Source organism: Rhagoletis pomonella, unplaced genomic scaffold (assembly GCF_013731165.1).
Source record: "Rhagoletis pomonella isolate Grant_MI unplaced genomic scaffold, Rhpom_1.0 Rhpom_scaffold_00005, whole genome shotgun sequence".
Taxonomy (NCBI): Eukaryota; Metazoa; Arthropoda; class Insecta; order Diptera; family Tephritidae; genus Rhagoletis; species Rhagoletis pomonella.
In genome coordinates, this window is record NW_023458559.1 from 61981456 (window position 1) to 62000033 (window position 18578).

Genomic DNA, 18578 nt, shown 5'->3' on the forward strand with positions numbered 1-18578 from the left:
GACGAACGGCTAAATGCCAACAGTGCTAAACGTGTCATACGTAAAGTTATGGTAATTGATCCAAAAAAGTTACAGCAGGCTGGTTTAGATCGAAAGTTAGCAGAAGCCATCGGTAGGCAAAAGCTTAAGGCGTTGGCTCAGGAAAAGAAGAATAGTGAACAAAATGCTGAACCAATAAAATTGTTAACACATAAACCTCAAGAAGATACAAAATCACTCCTTGTGCGACCTTCAGCAGCAGCAACAGTAAAAACATATACAAAATCAATTAATTCTACGTTCTTAACAACGCCTGCAACGCATACAGTACCAGCCACAATAGAACCCCTTCCCACAATCAAGAAATCAAAATCAGTTAAAAATGAATCGCTAAAATCACCAGCAACTGAAATAACAACTACAATGACCAATGCAACCTTTAGCAGTACCGCTCAAAATCAAGTTGGTAAGTCGCGGCTAAAATTTAAAAAAAATATATATATATATATATATATATGTATATACAATGTAGAACATGTTGAGAGTATATCTTTCGTCCAGGTAGTCGGGTCATAAATATTTTTACTTAAAAGATTTGATATATTGAACATTTTGCTCACGGTGTGCCCGAGGCGTACGTGGTTGAGGTGTTACGTGTTAACACTCGGAAGTTTTCGGTCGCGAGTTCGAGCCGTGGTCGTCGGCTTGGTGAAAAGCTTTCCGTGTTTTTATCACAATAATTTCACATTTTCTTTTTTAATATATTTTTTATGCTACCGGTTTTTCGTTCACAAAAATTAAAAATGCATTATGTGTATTTCAATTCCGGCGGTCAGGTGCGGATAGAAAAAACATGTGTATATGTGCATAAGTATGTATGTGTATGTGAATGAAATTTACTTATTTTTAGCGCTTGCGTTATTTATAGAATTTGTTTACACCATTTTCGGTATGTATGCTTTTACAGACTTTTGTAAATATTGAACACTTAGAAAGCTATCTTTTATTAAATTGAAACTGTTTTTAAATCTCCTCCTCGAATCTTTTTTCTTACAATTTATCCATAGGAAGGGTTTAGATGCTGAATTACGTATTTATTTATTTTAATAAGTATCTAAGGCTAAAAAAACTTATTTACAAACCCTAAAAATTCTAATTAGTAAAACACGATTAATCGGGAAATTCCCGAAAAACTAAACTAGAACAATTCTGAAAAAATTATATCTATAACCAAAAGATCGTAAATAAGAAACACGAAAAATCTCAAAATGTTATAGAAAAATTCCGGAAAAATGAAAGACGAAAAATCCGACAAGGCCCAAACAAAAAAAATCATGATAACATCCCAAAAAGTCCGTAAAAGTCAAACCCGAAAGACCCGACAAAATCTTGAGCGGTCCCGAGCAAATTCTGAAGTACCTACTCGAAAAATAAAACAAGTAAAAGAGGCATTTATTGCTTAAAATAATAAACATAAGTTTTTCTTATACACCTTGAGGGAATCTTGTGCTCCAATGGAAGACGATTTTAACAGAATCTTTTAAAAAATAATGCAATATATTTAGTTTTATTATTTAAAAATCTGGAAATAGCTTTTTAGAAAACGTACAAGTTTGTGCTTTTTACATGGTTGTCTCATTATATTGTTAACCCCTTTTAAAAATCGTTGCTTGATATGAGGCATTTGCCGCGAAACCGAGCCACGGTTCAATAGCTTAAGAAAGAGATGTGCGGCTGATAAAGGATGAAATAGTTAGAAAGTGTTCAGGGTTCGAATCCTGGCGACCGTAGTTGAACTTTAGAAAAAAATAATTATTATTATTTATTATTTTACTATATTACTTAACCTTAATTTTATTTTTATTTTTTGTGTTAAAGTTGATAAGGAAATGGGAAATGAATGTAAAAAATTTACGCTTGTATGTACATATGTATGTATGTACAGGGTCATTCCAAGAGGAAAACGACATAAATTAAAATGTGCCCCAATTATCTCTATTTCAGTAGTAACCTCTTTTTGAATGACTACATTTCATTAACCTGTGGGAAAATATTAAAAAAATCAAAAGAAGTTTTAATTTTTGTCTATGGAAACTTTTATTTCCTGCATAATAGCTTTACACTAGTCCCAGGAGATGTCCCACCAGTCACAACTTTAAATATTTTTTAATATTTCTATGTAGATTATATAAACCTCATTTTTATTGAAAACGAAAGCGTATAATTCATGTTTTACAGCACAAATACATCGTTCGTGAAAAGTAAGTGTTTTGGCTAAAATTCATCTTTGAGTGCACAAGGGTAAAGTAGAGTTATTTTCAGTGTCCCACCAGTCACATTCATTCAAATGATAGTTACATAAAACTAAGAAATTGTTTGTTATTTTTGTTAAAGCAGTTTTATACGTTAGTTATTATTCTATGTTAAAAATTATCTTTCGCTTTTGTATAAGCTCCGACGACATAGTTAAAATTCACAATTGATCCCATTCTGGAGTAAAATGTCCCACTAGTCACAATGGAACGGCCCTACATACATATGTACATATCTGAGCTGTGTAACTATGAAATCATTTACATTTTTAAATCGTGAAATATTTAAAAGTAAGATTTCATTACTTTTCTCTTGTTCGGTAAGTGGGGGTTGTATTTTTGCAATCTACAATTACACAGGCCGACAATTCAAATCTGGCCACAGAATTGCTCTATCACATCAGGATTTTTAGATATTATAACGTGTGCCAAGTTAGCATTACACTTTTCGAAATTGGAAAAGTTAACTACTTATGGCATTAATTGTAGTGTTTTTGTTGTAAATTTGTTGAGGAAAGAAAACATTTGTAGCTTTAATTTTTTAAGAAAAAATGGTATGTAGTGCTAACTTGACTCCATACACCTAGTCGATAGAATTGAGATATCCAATACGTTACTATGCCATTAATTGTAGCTTTTGAATTTAATAACAAATTTTTTAACAAAAAATTGTAGCTTTCGTTTCGACACTATATATCATTTTTTCCTAAAATACGAAAGCTAAAATTTTTTTCTCTCCACAACAAATTTACAACAAAAAGGCTACAATTACTTAATTCCGTTGCAACCTTTTCAATATCTCAATTTTGTCGGCAATGGTGTATGGTGTCAAGTTTGAACTATATACTAAATTTTGTTCGAAAAAGGGTCAACTCAATTTTTTCCAGAAAAACGAAAGCCACAAATTTTTTCTTTTCACAACAAATTTTAAAGTTAAAAGCTACAATTGATGGCATAGTAACATATTGGATATCTCAATTCTATCGACTAGGTGTATGGTGTCAAGTTAGCACTACTTACATACCATTTTTTCTTAAAAAATGGGAGCTAGAAATTTTTTCTTTCCACAACAAATTTACAACAAAAACACTACAGTTAATGCCGTAGTTAACTTTTCCCTTTTCGAAAAGTGTAGTGCTAACTTGACACACGAACGTTTATTTCCTAAAGATATCCAATTGCAAATTTTGGTCCTGTTCAAATTAAGCAATTCAATCGCTTGTTTAACAATCACACATTCTGCAAGGAATCTTTGGCGAAAATAAATATTTTAATGAATGCTGGTTGTGAAATTTGCATCACAATTGCAAGTAATAATCACATAATTTTCAATTGTACCAAATACATCAGTTTGTGAATTAAATAATTCTTCACTCTTAAGATCTGACACTTCTGTAGAAGAATTATACAGTACCCACAAGACTCAAAGAATCATTGCAATTATTTATTAACTTTTTGAAGGAAGTTGGTGTTCATCTTTAATTTTTCATCTGTTTTTGTAATGGCTTTATTACTTGTTAATCATAATAATAATAATGGATTGGCGCTTACGCGTATGCTAGTGTTTGGCCGAGCGTCTTCTCCGATTTGTTGCGTGCGCCTTGATGTTGACACACAAAGTGGGGGACCTACAGTTTTACGCCGGCTCCGAACGGCGATTGTATTTTTATGAGAAGCTGTTTTTCATGGCAGAAATACACTCGGAGGTTTGCCATTGTCTGCCGGGGGGCGACTGCTGTTAAGAAAAAACCTTTTTTCTAAACTTTTTTTGCGATGTTGCTTTGACCAGGGCTTGAACCCAGGCCCTGCGGAGTGGAAGCGCGCACTGCTTACCACTACCCCAAAATAATTCTCCGACCTTGTCTAAGTTAAGGAGTAACTAAAAAAAAAAAAAATGTTGACTATATTGTTGAATTTAATAAATATATTAATTTAATAACCCTTCCCTAAACATTTTGACTCAATAAAAAATTACGTTTTGCAGTTACCAAATCGCCTGCAGCCGAAAGAAAAGATTTTGTTACACCAAAAATAACTATAACTCGCCCTGGCGAAGAAATAACGCCACTTCGGATAGTTCCCGAACATCGTTTAGAGAATGTGAAATATATACTGCAGTGTAGGATTTTGAAAAAACAGCAGTTGGCAGCGCAAGCGACCCAAGCTGTTCAACAAACAATCGCAACGACACCCTCAACGGATTGCTTGTCAAACAATCAATTGCCGCTGTTGGAACCAAAAGTCGAAATCGATGAATTTCCAAGCACTTCCACAGCAGTCCTACTTAAAAAACCTTCTCCCGCCAAAACTCCACAGGACATTGCACGTGTACTTGACTTTAGTTCTGAGGCGACTACGGTCAGCTCGGCGTCTGTTACAGCCACGGCTGCAATTGAAAATAAAGTCGAGAAAACAGAGACCACAAGCCCATTACATATAAAGAACTATGGCGTCTATGTACCCAAAGCATCACCAATAAAGGCGGAATCAGAGGGTAGGCGTGCTGTTGACATCGCGCGTTTGGTTGCTCGCAACAGTACCGCAACAATGCGAAACGATCTGGAACAGCCAGTTTATGAAGCTGTGAAGTCTATTGATATACCAAAAGCCAGTATAAGATGTAAAAATTTATTAATCGAACCAAAAGCTACACAAGGAAGTAACGCTCAGTGCTCTAAAAAGAATGTGATTGACACGCAAAGGCTCCAAAAAGCAGGCCCAGCTTCTATCTCCAAAAATGCTGTTCCAAGAAAACTCGTTAAACTTGTCTATACAAATCCGCGGAATCAGCAAACTAATAATCCAAACGATGCCTGCTCCACCGTGAATCCGAATGCTCAGCAACAAACCTCATTTGTACAACTGAAGGATCTTGCGGGTTTTGCTCATTTAAAGCAACCATTTCCTGAAGATTTGTCTTTACCACCTAATACTAAAATGAAACTCATCTACAAAAAACAGCCGGTTGCAGATGAACTCACTAAAAGTTTTTCCACGGAGCCAAAAGAAAACAATAAAAATGCCAATGTGGAGACCAATACTCAGCCAAACAACGAACCTTCACAATTTAAGGACTTTCCTGCTTACTCTCCACTAAAGACACCATTTCCAGTTGTTACACACTCGCAAGATTTGCCATTGCCAAAGATCTCAACATTCCGAACTCCTTTCCCAACAACCTTGATCAAGGTCGGTCAAATGGGACAGCCGCAGAGCGGAGGCATGATGTCACTCACGACACAACACGCCATTAAACCTGGTGAAGAAGATTTGCGACCCTCTCAATCTGCAAAAAGTTTGATTGTGCTCGAGAATAAAGTATTGGCGCCGGATGAAAAGATAGATTTGACGGCACTAGGATTGGAAACGCCCAAAATGGAACCAACGTCGGGTTTACATGCACTAGAAAAGCAAGAAAAACCAGCGCCATCTCATAATGTACAAGAAAATATTAAAGTTAGCCAGCCGCCGATTGCGTCAACCTCAGCGGTATCTATGAAAAATCTGCCGCCGGAAGGTGCAAAACTTAATAATCGCAAAATTTTGTCAATAGATAAACTCCATTTTTCAGCGGAGAAGGTAGCTGAGCTAGTCAAAATCATAAAAGCGCAAAATCTAAATTCAAAAAAGGTTTTACTTGTACGAAACCTCGAAAATAAGCCACAGACAAGTATGAAATCTAAAGGTTTAAGAATAATCAAACTCCAAACAAATTCAGTGGCTGAAAACATAACACAACCTGTAACAACCATGCCGAATGAAACACTCAGCCTGCCTTATAGACTCACTTCTATTCAAAGTCAAAACATTCGAGCTGCATCAGTAGCGAAAGCAACCACCGTACCTCTACCGATTGAAAATCCTGGGGCTAACACTTCTCTAACTCAAATCGAAAATAATTACGTAAACAAAATACTAACAGCCGATTCAGTATTACCCGTATTAAAATCTGAACCATTGACAGACCCAGAATCGCAATCTGACTCGGAAACCCAATTCAAAAATCCTTTGCCTCTAGTTTCGCAGAAGTCTTACGCTACGGATCAATTTGGACGCATCAAATCCTCTGGCTCTGTGATTGACAGTGGCGACGAATCGGATGCGTCCATTTCTGCCGTGGATTTCATTGCTTCGCTGGCAGCTGAGCATCCCATTACTGAAGATACGCAATTGGAACTCTCACCGGAAGAGCTGAATTTGAATGCGTCATTCGCAATGAATTTCTCACCTTTGCGTATACCGAACAGGGATAGAACTGTGAGCATAAAAAGCGAAATTATTGAGCAAGATGCTTATGAGTTCAACGAGCCAAATGCTGATGTTTCAGCTAAGATATTTAACCCTGAAACGATGCCTGAAGACGTACAGATCGGCAAGATTATCACGATCAGTGAAGAAAACATTCTTAAAGCAGTAGCTGCTTCGCAAACTAGTGGCAACGCCGAAACGCAAGAGATCTTCAAACTCACCAAAAGCACTGAATACCTGGACGCGAATAAAGAGGAAGTGAACGTAGCGGAAAACTTAGACAACTTGGATGTCGTCCACACTGACAACTTGGCTGAATCGAAAGTGGGACCTATATTAGTGAAAAATATAGAAATTGGCGTCATAAACAACTTTGAAAACCAGCAAACGAGTCCATTGATTGTGAAAAATATTGAAACAGACCGATCATCCTGTTCCGGCCAACTGAGTACAAATGAAGGAATTGTTGCTTTGGAGACATTCAAAGTTTTGCCCGTAGTCAGTGAAGCATCGGCTCAAAGTATAATCATTGCAAACAAAAGCAACTCAACAGATCAACAAGAGTCGACGCAAATTAGTAACACAGAAAATACCGCACCAAAAATGGATCAAGTGGATCATTTAAAACCTAGTGCCCCATTCAACGCTGACGAGAATACGGATTCAAACGAAAAGGTGTTAGAAATTTCTAGCGCAGCACCAAAACGTTTACCACGCTTAAAGAAGGGCAAAATTAATTTAGTTCAACGTAAGAAGACAGCCGCAGTATCACAGGAAACAAAGGCGGTATCCAAAAAGGCATCCGAAATTGTCGCAAATTCCGAGGACCAAGTGGAGGTTGAACACAACAAGGACGGCCAAGTAACTGTGCTAGAAGAAGGTAATAAAAATATTGAAAATGATTTAAAGGCCACCAAAGCCAAGCTCAAAGTTGACGATGTGAAACGGAAAGGGTTCTCCGAGTCGTCGCCATCAAAAGTAGAAGAAAACTCTGCTGCGCTCATAGAACCAATGGGAGATATTGAAGATAACGATAACAATTTATCTGATTACGCAGACGAGCAGTGGACCTGCGAAGCGTCGCCACTAAACGAGTGTGTCTCACCAACTACCCATTCGAATGAATGGTTACCAAAATCAAGCAACTTGAAACATAAAACCGCATATATATCCGAGCTTTTAAATCCGCCTAAAATGCCTAAACGAAGATCTGCTGGTGCAGATGACAAACCTGCAGCTTCGTCTATTGTTTCGACTCCATCAGGCATGAAAAATCTACTGCTGACCGCAGTTAAAGCAACTACCGAAGACAAAGAGCTCACACCGGCCAAAAATCCTTTTAAAAAGGCAAAGGTAGAGGTTGATATTAGCGAGAAACCTATGAAGGGCATACATAATCTTTTGACGAAATTCAGTAAAGATAAGAATGTGGTCGAGCAGCGAGAAAGCACAGATCAGATTATTAGTGAAAGCAAATCGAAGATAAGGGAAGCAAACGTTTCAGTGAAGGCTGCAGATGCTGGCAAATCACCTCAAAAACAGTGGGATGTAGTGCCTGCGGCCAAAAATCAATTAAAGACGGTGGTGAAAAATAAGGAAGAGTTAAAGCATAATGAAAAACCAGATTCCGGACAAGAACTACAAGAAGACGTTGTGAAAAAATCAGGGGAAATTGTTGAGAACAAGACTGAGGGTTTAAGCTGTTCACTGAAACAGGCGACACAATCGGACTCAAAAGTTGTGGCAGATTCCAAGCAGAAACGTGAAACAACAAATCTAAATGTCTCGTTCGACAGCGGAAAAGACGAGACAATCAAAGTTAGTGTAGCATCTAACGACTGTGATAGTAGGAATGTGATAGCAAATGAGCAGTTAGAGGTAAAAATTTCTGAAGATAATGAGAACGGAGCTGAACAACCAAAATCTGGTTTCCTCGGATTTGACCATACCTCACCAAGTACGCATAACATTGAAAGCAATCTGCAACATATTCTCACGATTACCAATAGTGCTGAGCAAACGAAAACTCGCGATGAAAATTTCAGCACTGCAGAGCGTGAGAGTCCACACGCTATAAAAAGCGCAAAGAAGGGTAGGTTAACTTCTGGCAAGGCGACGCCTAGCGGAACCAAGTTTAGGCAGGCCCGAAAATCAAGAAATCGACGCAGCGTACCGCTAAAGAAACGTTGGGGAGTTATGAGCGAATCCGACGATGATATTGATATTACCGATGATACAACGCCGGCTGACGATGAGGAGGATACTGACGAGATGACGACCCCAGCAGGTTTTCGAAGCCAAATCAAATCTAAAGGACCGAGAAGCTCTCAAATTGGAAATGGGTTGCAAAGTGATACAGATGAATGTGAAATATACGGATTTACGTTTTTGAAACCCAAGGGAAAACAAGTCGTCGTAAATGAATTAAAAGAGGAAAACGGAGGGAAAATTGTGAATATCGCTGAAAGTAAAAACACCAGTGAGCAAGGAGCAGGCTTAACCACGAATAAAAAGCGAACCAGAGTCGTTACGATTTCCGAAAGTACTAGCTCAAGCGATTTAGAAACACCACACAAAAGGATACGAATAGATGCAGAGTCGAATACTTCCCTACCCCTAACCCCTACAAAAGATGCAAAGCTGGCAGATTCGCCTAAGAAACCAGATGCAATCATTTTAGAAAAAAGCGAAGCCGCTGAACCAACGAATACATCTTCTGAGTCCGAAACGAATGCCAGATCGCATTCATTGGAGCTCGAAGTCCCACCAACTGTTAAAACTTGCAGGCCGGGTAGTCGTACCTCGGTAGATGACGCAGAAAATACACAAGACCCCACTAAAAAGCCCAAAGCTAAGCGAGTACGCACACCCAAAGTTACAATCGAGTTGAATGATTCAGCTGAAATACAATTGAAAGCATCAGATGCTCATGTTGATCAGAATGAAAATGAAGGTGGAAACATCTCGGCCATAAATGAAACAGAAAATGACAGTCATCAAACAGTGAGTGCGAAAGAAATAGGCAACGACAATTCGAACGCGCGAGAAAATCGTACAAAGAAGCTTGAAGCAAAGGAAACTAAAATCGATACTGATCAGCCTAAAGCTGTGAAAAAACGTGGGAGAAAGCCAAAAGTAGTCATCATCGATGCCCCACAATCGGGCACCACTAGTCCGAGTAAGGAAATTAAATCAAATGAAATGAAAAAGGCTCCTGGGGGTCATTCAAAAGGATATGAATTGAGTACATCCATTGTGGCAGTCAAGGAGGAATTCGTCAGTGCTGACGCTGAGCTTGTTGTGCCATCGTTAACCGAATTGGAAGCTTTTCAAGAAGGGCTGAGGAACAGCGATGACTCCACGCCCAGCAAAAGCGTAAAAACCGCGTCTGAGTTCGCAACCTCAACGGCTACGGTGGTCACTGAGTCGACAGCAGACAACACTAAGCAAGCGGGGAAAAAGAGCAAGTCTCTGGGAGAAATAGTTGTGAGTTTAGCCAAAAACCAAGCGGAGAAAGGGGACACAAAAAGGGATGAGAGTACGCCAATAGTGCGTAAGAAGCGCGGACGCAAACCAAAGTCACTTAATGCCACTCTGCCCAGTACAACTGAGTCCACGGCGTGTAATAGTATTGCGGAGTTGAAGAATACAAGCGTGTTAAATGACACGCAGTCACAGTTGAGCATAAATTCAGCTGCAGCTGTTGATTCGTCGGCAAATTTGAGCCAATCGGCTGCCGACTTCGAAACGCCTATAAAAGTTCCGAAAAAACGGGGACGCAAACCAAAAGTCATTACGGCCGCAGCTGAGGCGTTAACTGGCGAAGAGGCTGCAAAGCCCGTGCCTAGAAAAGCAAGGGGAGTAGTAGATCTTGAGACGCGCGGCACCTTCAATGAGCGACTATTGTTGATCACAAATCGTGAACAACTCGAGTCAGATGAAGTGCTCACTGCCGAGCCGGTGGCGAGTACATCAAAAACAAAGAACATAGCTTGTGGACTCTGTTTACAGCAAATGGATCGTGACGCTTGGTTGGATCATTTGGCGACACATTATGGTGTCGGTTGGATAGTGGGCGAAACGACACCAACTGTGAGTGCAGAGGAGTGAGAATATCTCACCGATAAGTTTCGAACAAATTTTCTAAATTCTTTTGTGTGTTTTCAGAATGTGACTATACGCAATGAAGTGCTAAAGGCAATGACAGCCTTCCTGAAAACCAACGGCGGTAAATACACACTGACTTGTCGTATGTGCCACCGCACTTTTCGTTCGGCTTTGGGTGCCTTGCTGCACATCGAACTATGTGGCGCAACGGATTCGCGTGTACCATGCGATTACTGTAAGCGGCAGTACTCGAAACTAAGCCTACTGGTTCATATGCGGGAATGCAGAGTACGTTTTATGAATACAACTGAAGAAGGGGGTACAGGTGGAGCAGACGCGACGGATGTAAAGGAAGAAGTTTTCAATAATTTTGGCCGGAAGAAACGCGCATCGGTGCAAAAGTAAGAATGACATTTAATTTCGACATTAGGTGCATGCCTTTTTATACCTTTCATGAGCGTAAAATGGTATTACAAATCTGGTTTGTAAGGCCCAGAATAAGAAGAGATAGAATCACGACAATGTATACTTATGTATATGATCAGAAAGTCGAGCTGAGCCGATTTAAAAATGCCCGTATGTTTGTATGCGATCTGGTCCCTCAGTTTTCGAGATATCGGACTGAAATTTTGCAGGTGAAAATGACAAAGATCGGGTCACTGTAACATATAACGCCCATACAACTGATTGTTCAGGTGTGAGATTTTTCGTTATAGCTCCTCCATTTATGCAGCTAGGAAAATCACTTAGATTGGTCCTTCATAAGGTATATCTTCCATACGTCTGATTGTTAACATATGATTTTTTTTATATATGTAACTCTGTCTATGTATGATGTGAATATTCATGAAAGGTATTAAGGCTTCGGCATAGCCGAAGACAGCACTGCTTGTTTAATATAAAAAAAACACACACTTTTTAAATGTAAGTTCCCTCTGATTAAACAAAATAACTAACTAATAAACTAAAACCTTATATTCCTTGCACTTGAAAAAAAGAGCAGAAAAAATCTTGAAAGCCATAGGCATTGATGCTCGCGGCGCTGGGATATCCACCGTGAAAGATGCTAAAAACGTTAGTAGCCACTTTTGTTCTAAATATGGAATGTATTATCTTCTAACATCCATATCTCAACTACTCACAGTATATTCAGCTTGTTCCTGCGCAGCCTGATCAGATTGAAAGAAAATGGTCAAGTGACTTAGAGTCGACAGGCAAAGCCCATTGCCCCACACCGGATTGCACTTTCGAGACACAAGAACTAACCGCACTTCAAACGCACTACGAGTGCTGTGAACTCAAGAAGGTATCCAATGTGCAGGGATTTTATATTTGTCGACTTTGTGCGAGTTTCACCAAAACATACAACAGCGCTAAGGACGCCATTAAGCATGTTTTGCAAGAACATAGAAATGCAGAAGATGCGCCAGATTTCGAGGGAGACGTTTCGGATTGTGGCATTAAAACGGATGACGAATCGAGCGGTGCTGATGATGACATATCGTCGGGTGTCGACTCGAATGAAGAAAGTGGGAGTGGTACTAGTAATATAAGTTTTATTGAAGATCCAAAAGCACGAAAAAATGCGCGGAGGAGGAGATCGCGAAAGAAGAAATCAGCAAATACGACAAATACGATCGATAGACGTGAGTAATAGCGGAATTTCAAAATATAAATAATTGTAAAAGTAAGTCAATAACTTTATTTTCATTTAGAAATTACCCCACGTGATCTTGATTATAGTAACACCGCAGTAAAATTATGGAATGAATTGTAAGTGAAAATAAAAATTGCATTCTGTTGGTTGTTACATTCATTTGTTTTAAATTTTACTTAGCACAACGGAACATTATAGCACACAACCACTGTTTAACGACTTCAAAGTCAACTATAGCATTTGCGCACGCGCAGATTACGAACAATATTTTCCGCGTACAGAATGTTCTATGAAATTTAGTCTGAATTCAAAATTTGAGCTCACCAAAATCGATGTTGAAACGCAATTTGGCAAAGCCGAGAACGCGAATTGGTCACAACTACAACGCTTCGAGATGAGCTCGGCCAAGGGTACGTTATCTCTTATTGTAGTATGTATGTATATCAATCAACTTACTTATATCCTTACATCTTCTTAGATGAGCACTTCATTTTCATTGGCGAAGCTATCAAAATTGTCAGCTGGGTGCCGCTGCCTGCGGACATACACGAACAATACCTACTTATTAGCTCACGCCGTGAATATACTCGCTACAAGAATCCAAAAATCGGTAATACATTACTTTGGTTGTACAAAATCACACCCGCTAATGGTCTAGAGCCACTGCGTATGCAGCTTCACTACGCTATTAATATACCTGATGGACCCGTACATTGCACGGCATTTTTACCCAGCGGCGGCTATGATGCGAGCGCAAATCGACTAGGATTGGTGGCTGTTGGCACGGCAGCCTCATGTACAATTAAAGTTTATGCATTGCCTTTGGATGCGAGTGTGGAAAAACCAATGGAGATCGATGTGCCATCCCTTACGGGACAAGCTGAGCATTTACTTCCCGATTTGATAATAGTGCAATTACAGCCAGTTTTGCAGTTGACATTAGACGTATCTGAAGAACCCGAAATGAGGGCACATCGGCTTGTGAATACGCAATGTACGGCGCTATGTTGGTCGGAGGTGAGCGCATATGCAATAAAAAAAAAAGTTTGTCAATTATTTTTTTTTTGTTACCAGTTTTCCGGGCATAAACACATTTTTGCAGGCTTCGCAAATGGTTGTGCTGGCTATTGGGATATCAGTACGGATGACAATTTGAATCTCCTTGTTATCAATGGTCTGCCAAATTACTTGCCAATGAATTTCTTCTATGCGCGCGAGAAGAATGTGCATGGTATTGCGTTTTCAACTCCAATGTGGAAGTGTTCGTATAAAAATGTATTCTTGTTACAGCAATGGCGTTACATTATGACACCTCAGGCGTGCGTCTGCTTGCGCTCACTGTTGGTAGGCGTATTTTGTCTATCTATGACTTGCACCAGTTTACTCGCCCAATTCTGATGAAAGAAGAAGTAGCAAGAAACGAGGTGATGGACTTGGCGTGGTCCCCACTTTGGCAATCTTTGGCTGTTGCCGTTTCCGATTCCTTGGGCACAAGTGGGTAGCCGAGAAACTACTACATAATACTTATAATTAAGTCTTTTACTCAGTAGGTCAGTGCACGTACGCTGTTAGTCCTACGAATATGAATTTTAAAAATGAAACAATTGATAGAGCGTGTGGTGCAGTTACACAGATTCATTACAATCCCTGGCAGCATATATACGCCTATGCTACCGATAATGGCGATCTAGCGCTGCTGAATATACGCGAAATGCATTTTAAAGAGATTTTGCGAGATTCACTACAAAATACGAGAGCTGCAGCTATAATGGATATGAAATGCTTGAATGGGGAGGATATACCTAAGTTTGATCCGAAATCAGTGTCGGCAGATTGGAAATTTTTCGAAGAGGGATGTGTAGAGAAATATGGGCTTGTGTTTGGGCCGATGACGAAGGTTTGTTGCAGAGCAAATATTTTGAATGTAGAAAATGCTTTACTGAATAATAATTTTTGTTTGTTTCCAAAAACAGATTGATAGAAAACACAAACCGCAATATGTGAGCGCGAAACGTCGACCACCGGTGAATTTGATACGTTGTACGCGCATAAATAGCATGCGTTGCAACTTAAATGTAGGAGGGAAGAAATTGATTGCGCTTGGCTATGAGAATGGTTTGCTGCGCATACTCAACATCGATCGAAAATCTGTTTTCGATTAAAATCGTTTAGGTTTTGGTACCAAGGACGTTGAAGGTGGCAGTAGAGAGTAAAATATGAAACGGATATTGGAGATAAACAAAATGCAGCAATGAAATTAATAAAGTTGTAGTGGTAAATAGGTTTCATGCATGTACATATAAAGATAATATATATAAATTTTTACATAATTTTAAGCTATTTTTAGTAACTTACAGCTGAAAGGTAATTCTTACAGATAATGTAGGAACGTGAAGATTTTTGGGTAGATATATTGACATTACTAGGATAGTATCATATTCATACGTACACACATATGTATATCTGTATATATAAAAATACATAACCCATAAAAATACGAACATGTATGCATATGAAATATATACATAGTACTAATATGCTATTTGATTTATATTGTTGAAAGTAAGATTTTTTTTGTACATAAAATTAGTAATTTATATCCTGAATACTTAATACATTGTAAAATTTAGTTTTTCTATTTACCTTTGCTTTGCTAATGTTTGGTAACGAAAATATTAATGTTAGTACATACTAAATACAAAATAATTAAAAAATTGAAATATGTAAATACATACACAATTTTGAAAATGAAAAATAAAGAATACGAAACAGCTTAATTTCATTTCCCTAATAATGCTTCTCATTACTCAGCAGTAGGCGCTTCAGTCGGCGCCACTTGGGGAGTTTTTTCTTCTGCACTTAGGGGCGGTGTTGCTTCTGTTGATACTTGATCAGAGCCAACTGCTTCACCGCTACCACTTGTTTCTGCTCCGGGTGGTACAGCAGCCTCGTTTGCTGGCGCACCTTCAGTTGTTCCACCACCTTCCACGACTGTCGGTTGCTCGCTCGCTTCAGCTGCGCCACCTTCCAATGCCGACTCATCTTCTGCACTCTCTTCTCGCGCAGTTGGGGGTCGACTTTCGCCACTATCCTCACCGCTTGTAGTAGTGACCGGTTCTGCTGCTTCGCCCTTCGTACGAGACTGCAGTGATGGAAAAGTTTATATTTTAACATTTAGAATTTGGCTTATGCGAATCTAAGCGAAGGCAAGCGCCGCTTGGCCAACTTACCTTCTTCTTTTTCGGTTTTGCTTCTTTTTCTGCTTGTTCAAGTGCCTCTTGCTCAGCGGTCTTGTAGGATTCTGGGAAGAATTTAAGCGCCTCTTCGTACCCAATAACCGCATCCGCACTGACATAGCTTGGACCGTAGGTTGCCAACGAGAGCATTGTGTGTGAGGTTTGCTTGTTAACTTTGAACACAATTTTGTCCGTGCTAGGTGGGGGGAAAAATAGATGTTATCATCCAGCTTTGTACTAGTTGTAACAGCTTTTCACTGTTAAGTGTCATGAAAAACATTCTTTCTTTTCTTAACCTCTTAATTGTAACACACTCTTCCCTCTACCCACAAAATCTACTTACGGATTCTGTGGCATCGTTGCATATTTCGCCGCCGAGTTCGCAATCAATTTCGCTTCGCCCGCTTCGTCATTGCTGAAGAAGCCATAACGCGGCACATCGTCTTTCAAGCGCTCCGCTACGCTCAACAAATCACGTTTCTTATAAGCGTCAAATGCCATTATAATATGTGGCGGCTCTGGTATCGGATCAGGTGGAAGGAAACCCGTTGTTTGTTGGCGGAAAAATACATAAATGAGCGCGGCATGAGTGCGCGCATTGCCCGCCACCCAGATGGGAGGTATCCGTATGACTTTCTTACGGTAGCGTTTCTGGACGACAACTTCAACTACTTGCACTGCTTTCTGCTCTTCCTCGCGCTCTTTATCATCGTCTAAATCAAAATCTAGATCTAACGCATTCATTGGTAAGTCAGGTAAATCTGGTATTTCTGGTCCCTCGTCCGCTTCTCCGACTTCACCAACTTCATCGGCGTTCTCACTGCCTTCTTCGCCTTCGTTATCCTCGCCCTCGGCCGTCTCGGCAGTAGCTGCTTGGGCTGCGGATTCCTCGTTCTTTATATGCAACTTTTTTGGCGCAGGTTCCGGTTCTGGTTCGGGTTCCTCTTCCCATTCTTCACCCTCTGCAAAAAAAACCGAGAGTTCTACTTTTTGTGTTATCCTAGAGCCGAAAACTTACCCTCTAACTCGATTTCGATTGTCAGATCCATAGGCAATAGAACGGGTGGATGCACTATCTCCTCCTCGGTCAGCATGTCCACTTCATGCCGCTCCTTCGTCAGCATGTGCGCGTACGTATTCAAAACTTCCGGTATGGGACGACGATCATCTTCTGGCATTTTCCAAAAGCACATCATCAAATCCTTTTGATCTAATTGGTCAAGTACATCATCGGGCAAGGGATTCGGGCATGCATAGTTCACCACATCAAAGTCGGCGCGAGTAACACTAATGACGCGTCGATCTTTGCACTGCAACTTCATATTGTCCGCCGGTTCGAGTACCTTCTTGTACATATCGCGATTAATATGTGGTCCGAAGATGGTCACACCCATATCGGGCATATTTTCGATTATGGTATCTGTCATGGAGTTCAAATAGTCGTGACGCTTTTTCTTTTTCGCTGCCTTCTCTTTGCTAATCGCCTCCATTTCGGCATCCTGTTTGATTTTGCGACGTATTTCTTCTTCTGGCTGGAGCTCGGTGATCTCGTAGAAGGTGCGTTGTGGTTTGTTGAGCATTTCCAGCTCTTGGGCGATAAGTTTCATAAGTTTCGGCGTGTTGGATCCGAATAGTAGATTTGTAGATTTGCCTTTCTGTACGATGTGATGAGGACAGGAAGTTTCTTTAAATATTTCCGAATGCTAAGAATTCTTTTAGTGGCAATAATAAAAATTTTAGTAGGAAGTTCCAAGCTCAAATTTCTAACTGAGGTCATTCCCGGTTTTAGAGGAGGATGACCCGACTTTCATGATTTTTGACTAGACTTAAATCAAGTGATTTGCTGACGAAGGAAGTTATTCGACCCCTAACTGCCAAGAAAACGTGATTTTTTTCTCCAAACTTTAGTTTTGATGCAGAAATGCATCTAGATCAGACCTGAGCAGCGTCTGCCCGGCGGGCGTCGTCACGTCGTATTCGTGTATACATACACGCTCTGCTTGGGAAGGCAGCGAAAGCTTCGTTCAACTGCACGACTTGTTCGCACGAGCACAGTGTCATCAATTGCACGCACACTACAAAAATGCTCTGCCGAAGCTGCCCACCTCTGATCTAGATGTCTTATCGCAAAATTTTGAAAAAATTTCGCTTATGATTTTTAGGCGCTTGGGGGTCGATATGAATAATACCTGCGTCATTACGTTAAATGGACTCTAATAGCCTATTTCCAAATGGAGTTTTTTAATTGGTACACATTTTTTTGGTAATTATCATTCCAATAGCTGGTGGAAACTCAGCATTACGCTTTTTATTTAAACTTACAGTAACAAACATCCATGTGGGCTCACTTTTCTTGCAGAAACGTTTCAGGTATGAGATCGTATCGGATTTACACTGTTATGAATTTTTTTTATAAATATTTGAATTATTATCGTAATTTTGTATGCAATAATTTTTTTTCTACTCAATACTTACAATAGCAAGCTGCAAATTGTCGCCACCGATTTCCAATTTTATTTTACGTAAACTGCCTACCATGCCGAGGCAGGGACCGCACCATTCCGAGTAGATATCCAACACTACACGCAAAACCAATCACAAAGAAAATAGCAACAAGATTGAAAAATGTTCAGCCTTCAGCCGATAAATTCATACCCAATAAACCGGGCCGCTCGAGGAATTTCTCGAAATCCTCATCGGTTTGTATGTCGGCCTGCAGCTGTTGTACACCTCCTTTCTTTGCCATTTCGCTTTGCTATTATACCATTGATTTCGTTTAGTTTTTAAATTTTTTTTTGTTACAACTGCAAATTTAGTTATTTTGGTCGCGAATCCTAAGCGTTTTTTTTTTTGAGTGTTGGAATTTAAATTTGCGAAAGGAATTTTACAATTTCAACCGTAAACGTATGAATTTAAATGTGGGGCCGGGGTGTTTTTAATTTTCTTTTTTAATTTTGATTTTTTCTTTTTGAGTTAAGCTGCCATTTATAGATTTTGACGTTTTCTTGGACTATTTTCTTCCCTGGCTGGCTTCCTACA

At 39.6% G+C, this 18578-nt stretch overlaps 2 protein-coding genes across 4 annotated transcripts in view; one reads left to right on the forward strand and one right to left on the reverse strand.

The window, feature by feature from the left end:
• Nucleotides 1-14890, forward strand: part of LOC118739342 — an 18926-nt gene extending 4036 nt beyond the window's left edge. The window contains exons 2-14 of one of the 3 annotated variants that reach the window (XM_036470606.1): nt 1-445; nt 4276-8618; nt 8661-10631; nt 10707-11047; nt 11645-11720; nt 11791-12292; nt 12362-12419; nt 12484-12713; nt 12782-13320; nt 13378-13534; nt 13594-13797; nt 13851-14200; nt 14277-14890. In XM_036470606.1, coding sequence (XP_036326499.1) covers nt 1-445; nt 4276-8618; nt 8661-10631; nt 10707-11047; nt 11645-11720; nt 11791-12292; nt 12362-12419; nt 12484-12713; nt 12782-13320; nt 13378-13534; nt 13594-13797; nt 13851-14200; nt 14277-14465 — 9405 coding nt within the window. In that variant the 3' untranslated portion in view covers nt 14466-14890. Of the gene's footprint in view, nt 446-4275; nt 10632-10706; nt 11048-11644; nt 11721-11790; nt 12293-12361; nt 12420-12483; nt 12714-12781; nt 13321-13377; nt 13535-13593; nt 13798-13850; nt 14201-14276 lie in introns of all 3 variants that reach the window. The other 2 variants (XM_036470604.1, XM_036470605.1) reach the window with 2 other exon arrangements.
• A 135-nt stretch (nt 14891-15025) lies between these two features.
• LOC118739343 lies at nt 15026-18325 on the reverse strand. The gene is made up of 7 exons (XM_036470607.1): nt 18195-18325; nt 18015-18118; nt 17862-17933; nt 16558-17194; nt 15883-16501; nt 15534-15735; nt 15026-15445 (listed from the first exon to the last, which is right to left on the reverse strand). The coding sequence occupies exons 1-7, from the start codon at nt 18283-18285 to the stop codon at nt 15107-15109; spliced, it is 2064 nt and encodes a 687-aa protein (XP_036326500.1). The 5' UTR covers nt 18286-18325; the 3' UTR covers nt 15026-15106.
• Nucleotides 18326-18578: the final 253 nt, after the last annotated feature.

Bases quoted from the DNA above. Each gene is read 5' to 3' on its own strand.
- LOC118739343 (XM_036470607.1), bottom strand. From the start codon at position 18,285: ATGGCAAAGAAAGGAGGTGTACAACAGCTGCAGGCCGACATACAAACC. The intron at 18,119-18,194 runs GTATGAATTTAT...TTTTGCGTGTAG, and splicing joins CGAGCGGCCCGGTTTATTGG to TGTTGGATATCTACTCGGAA. The intron at 15,736-15,882 runs GTAAGTAGATTT...CCCCCCACCTAG, and splicing joins GCAACGATGCCACAGAATCC to CACGGACAAAATTGTGTTCA.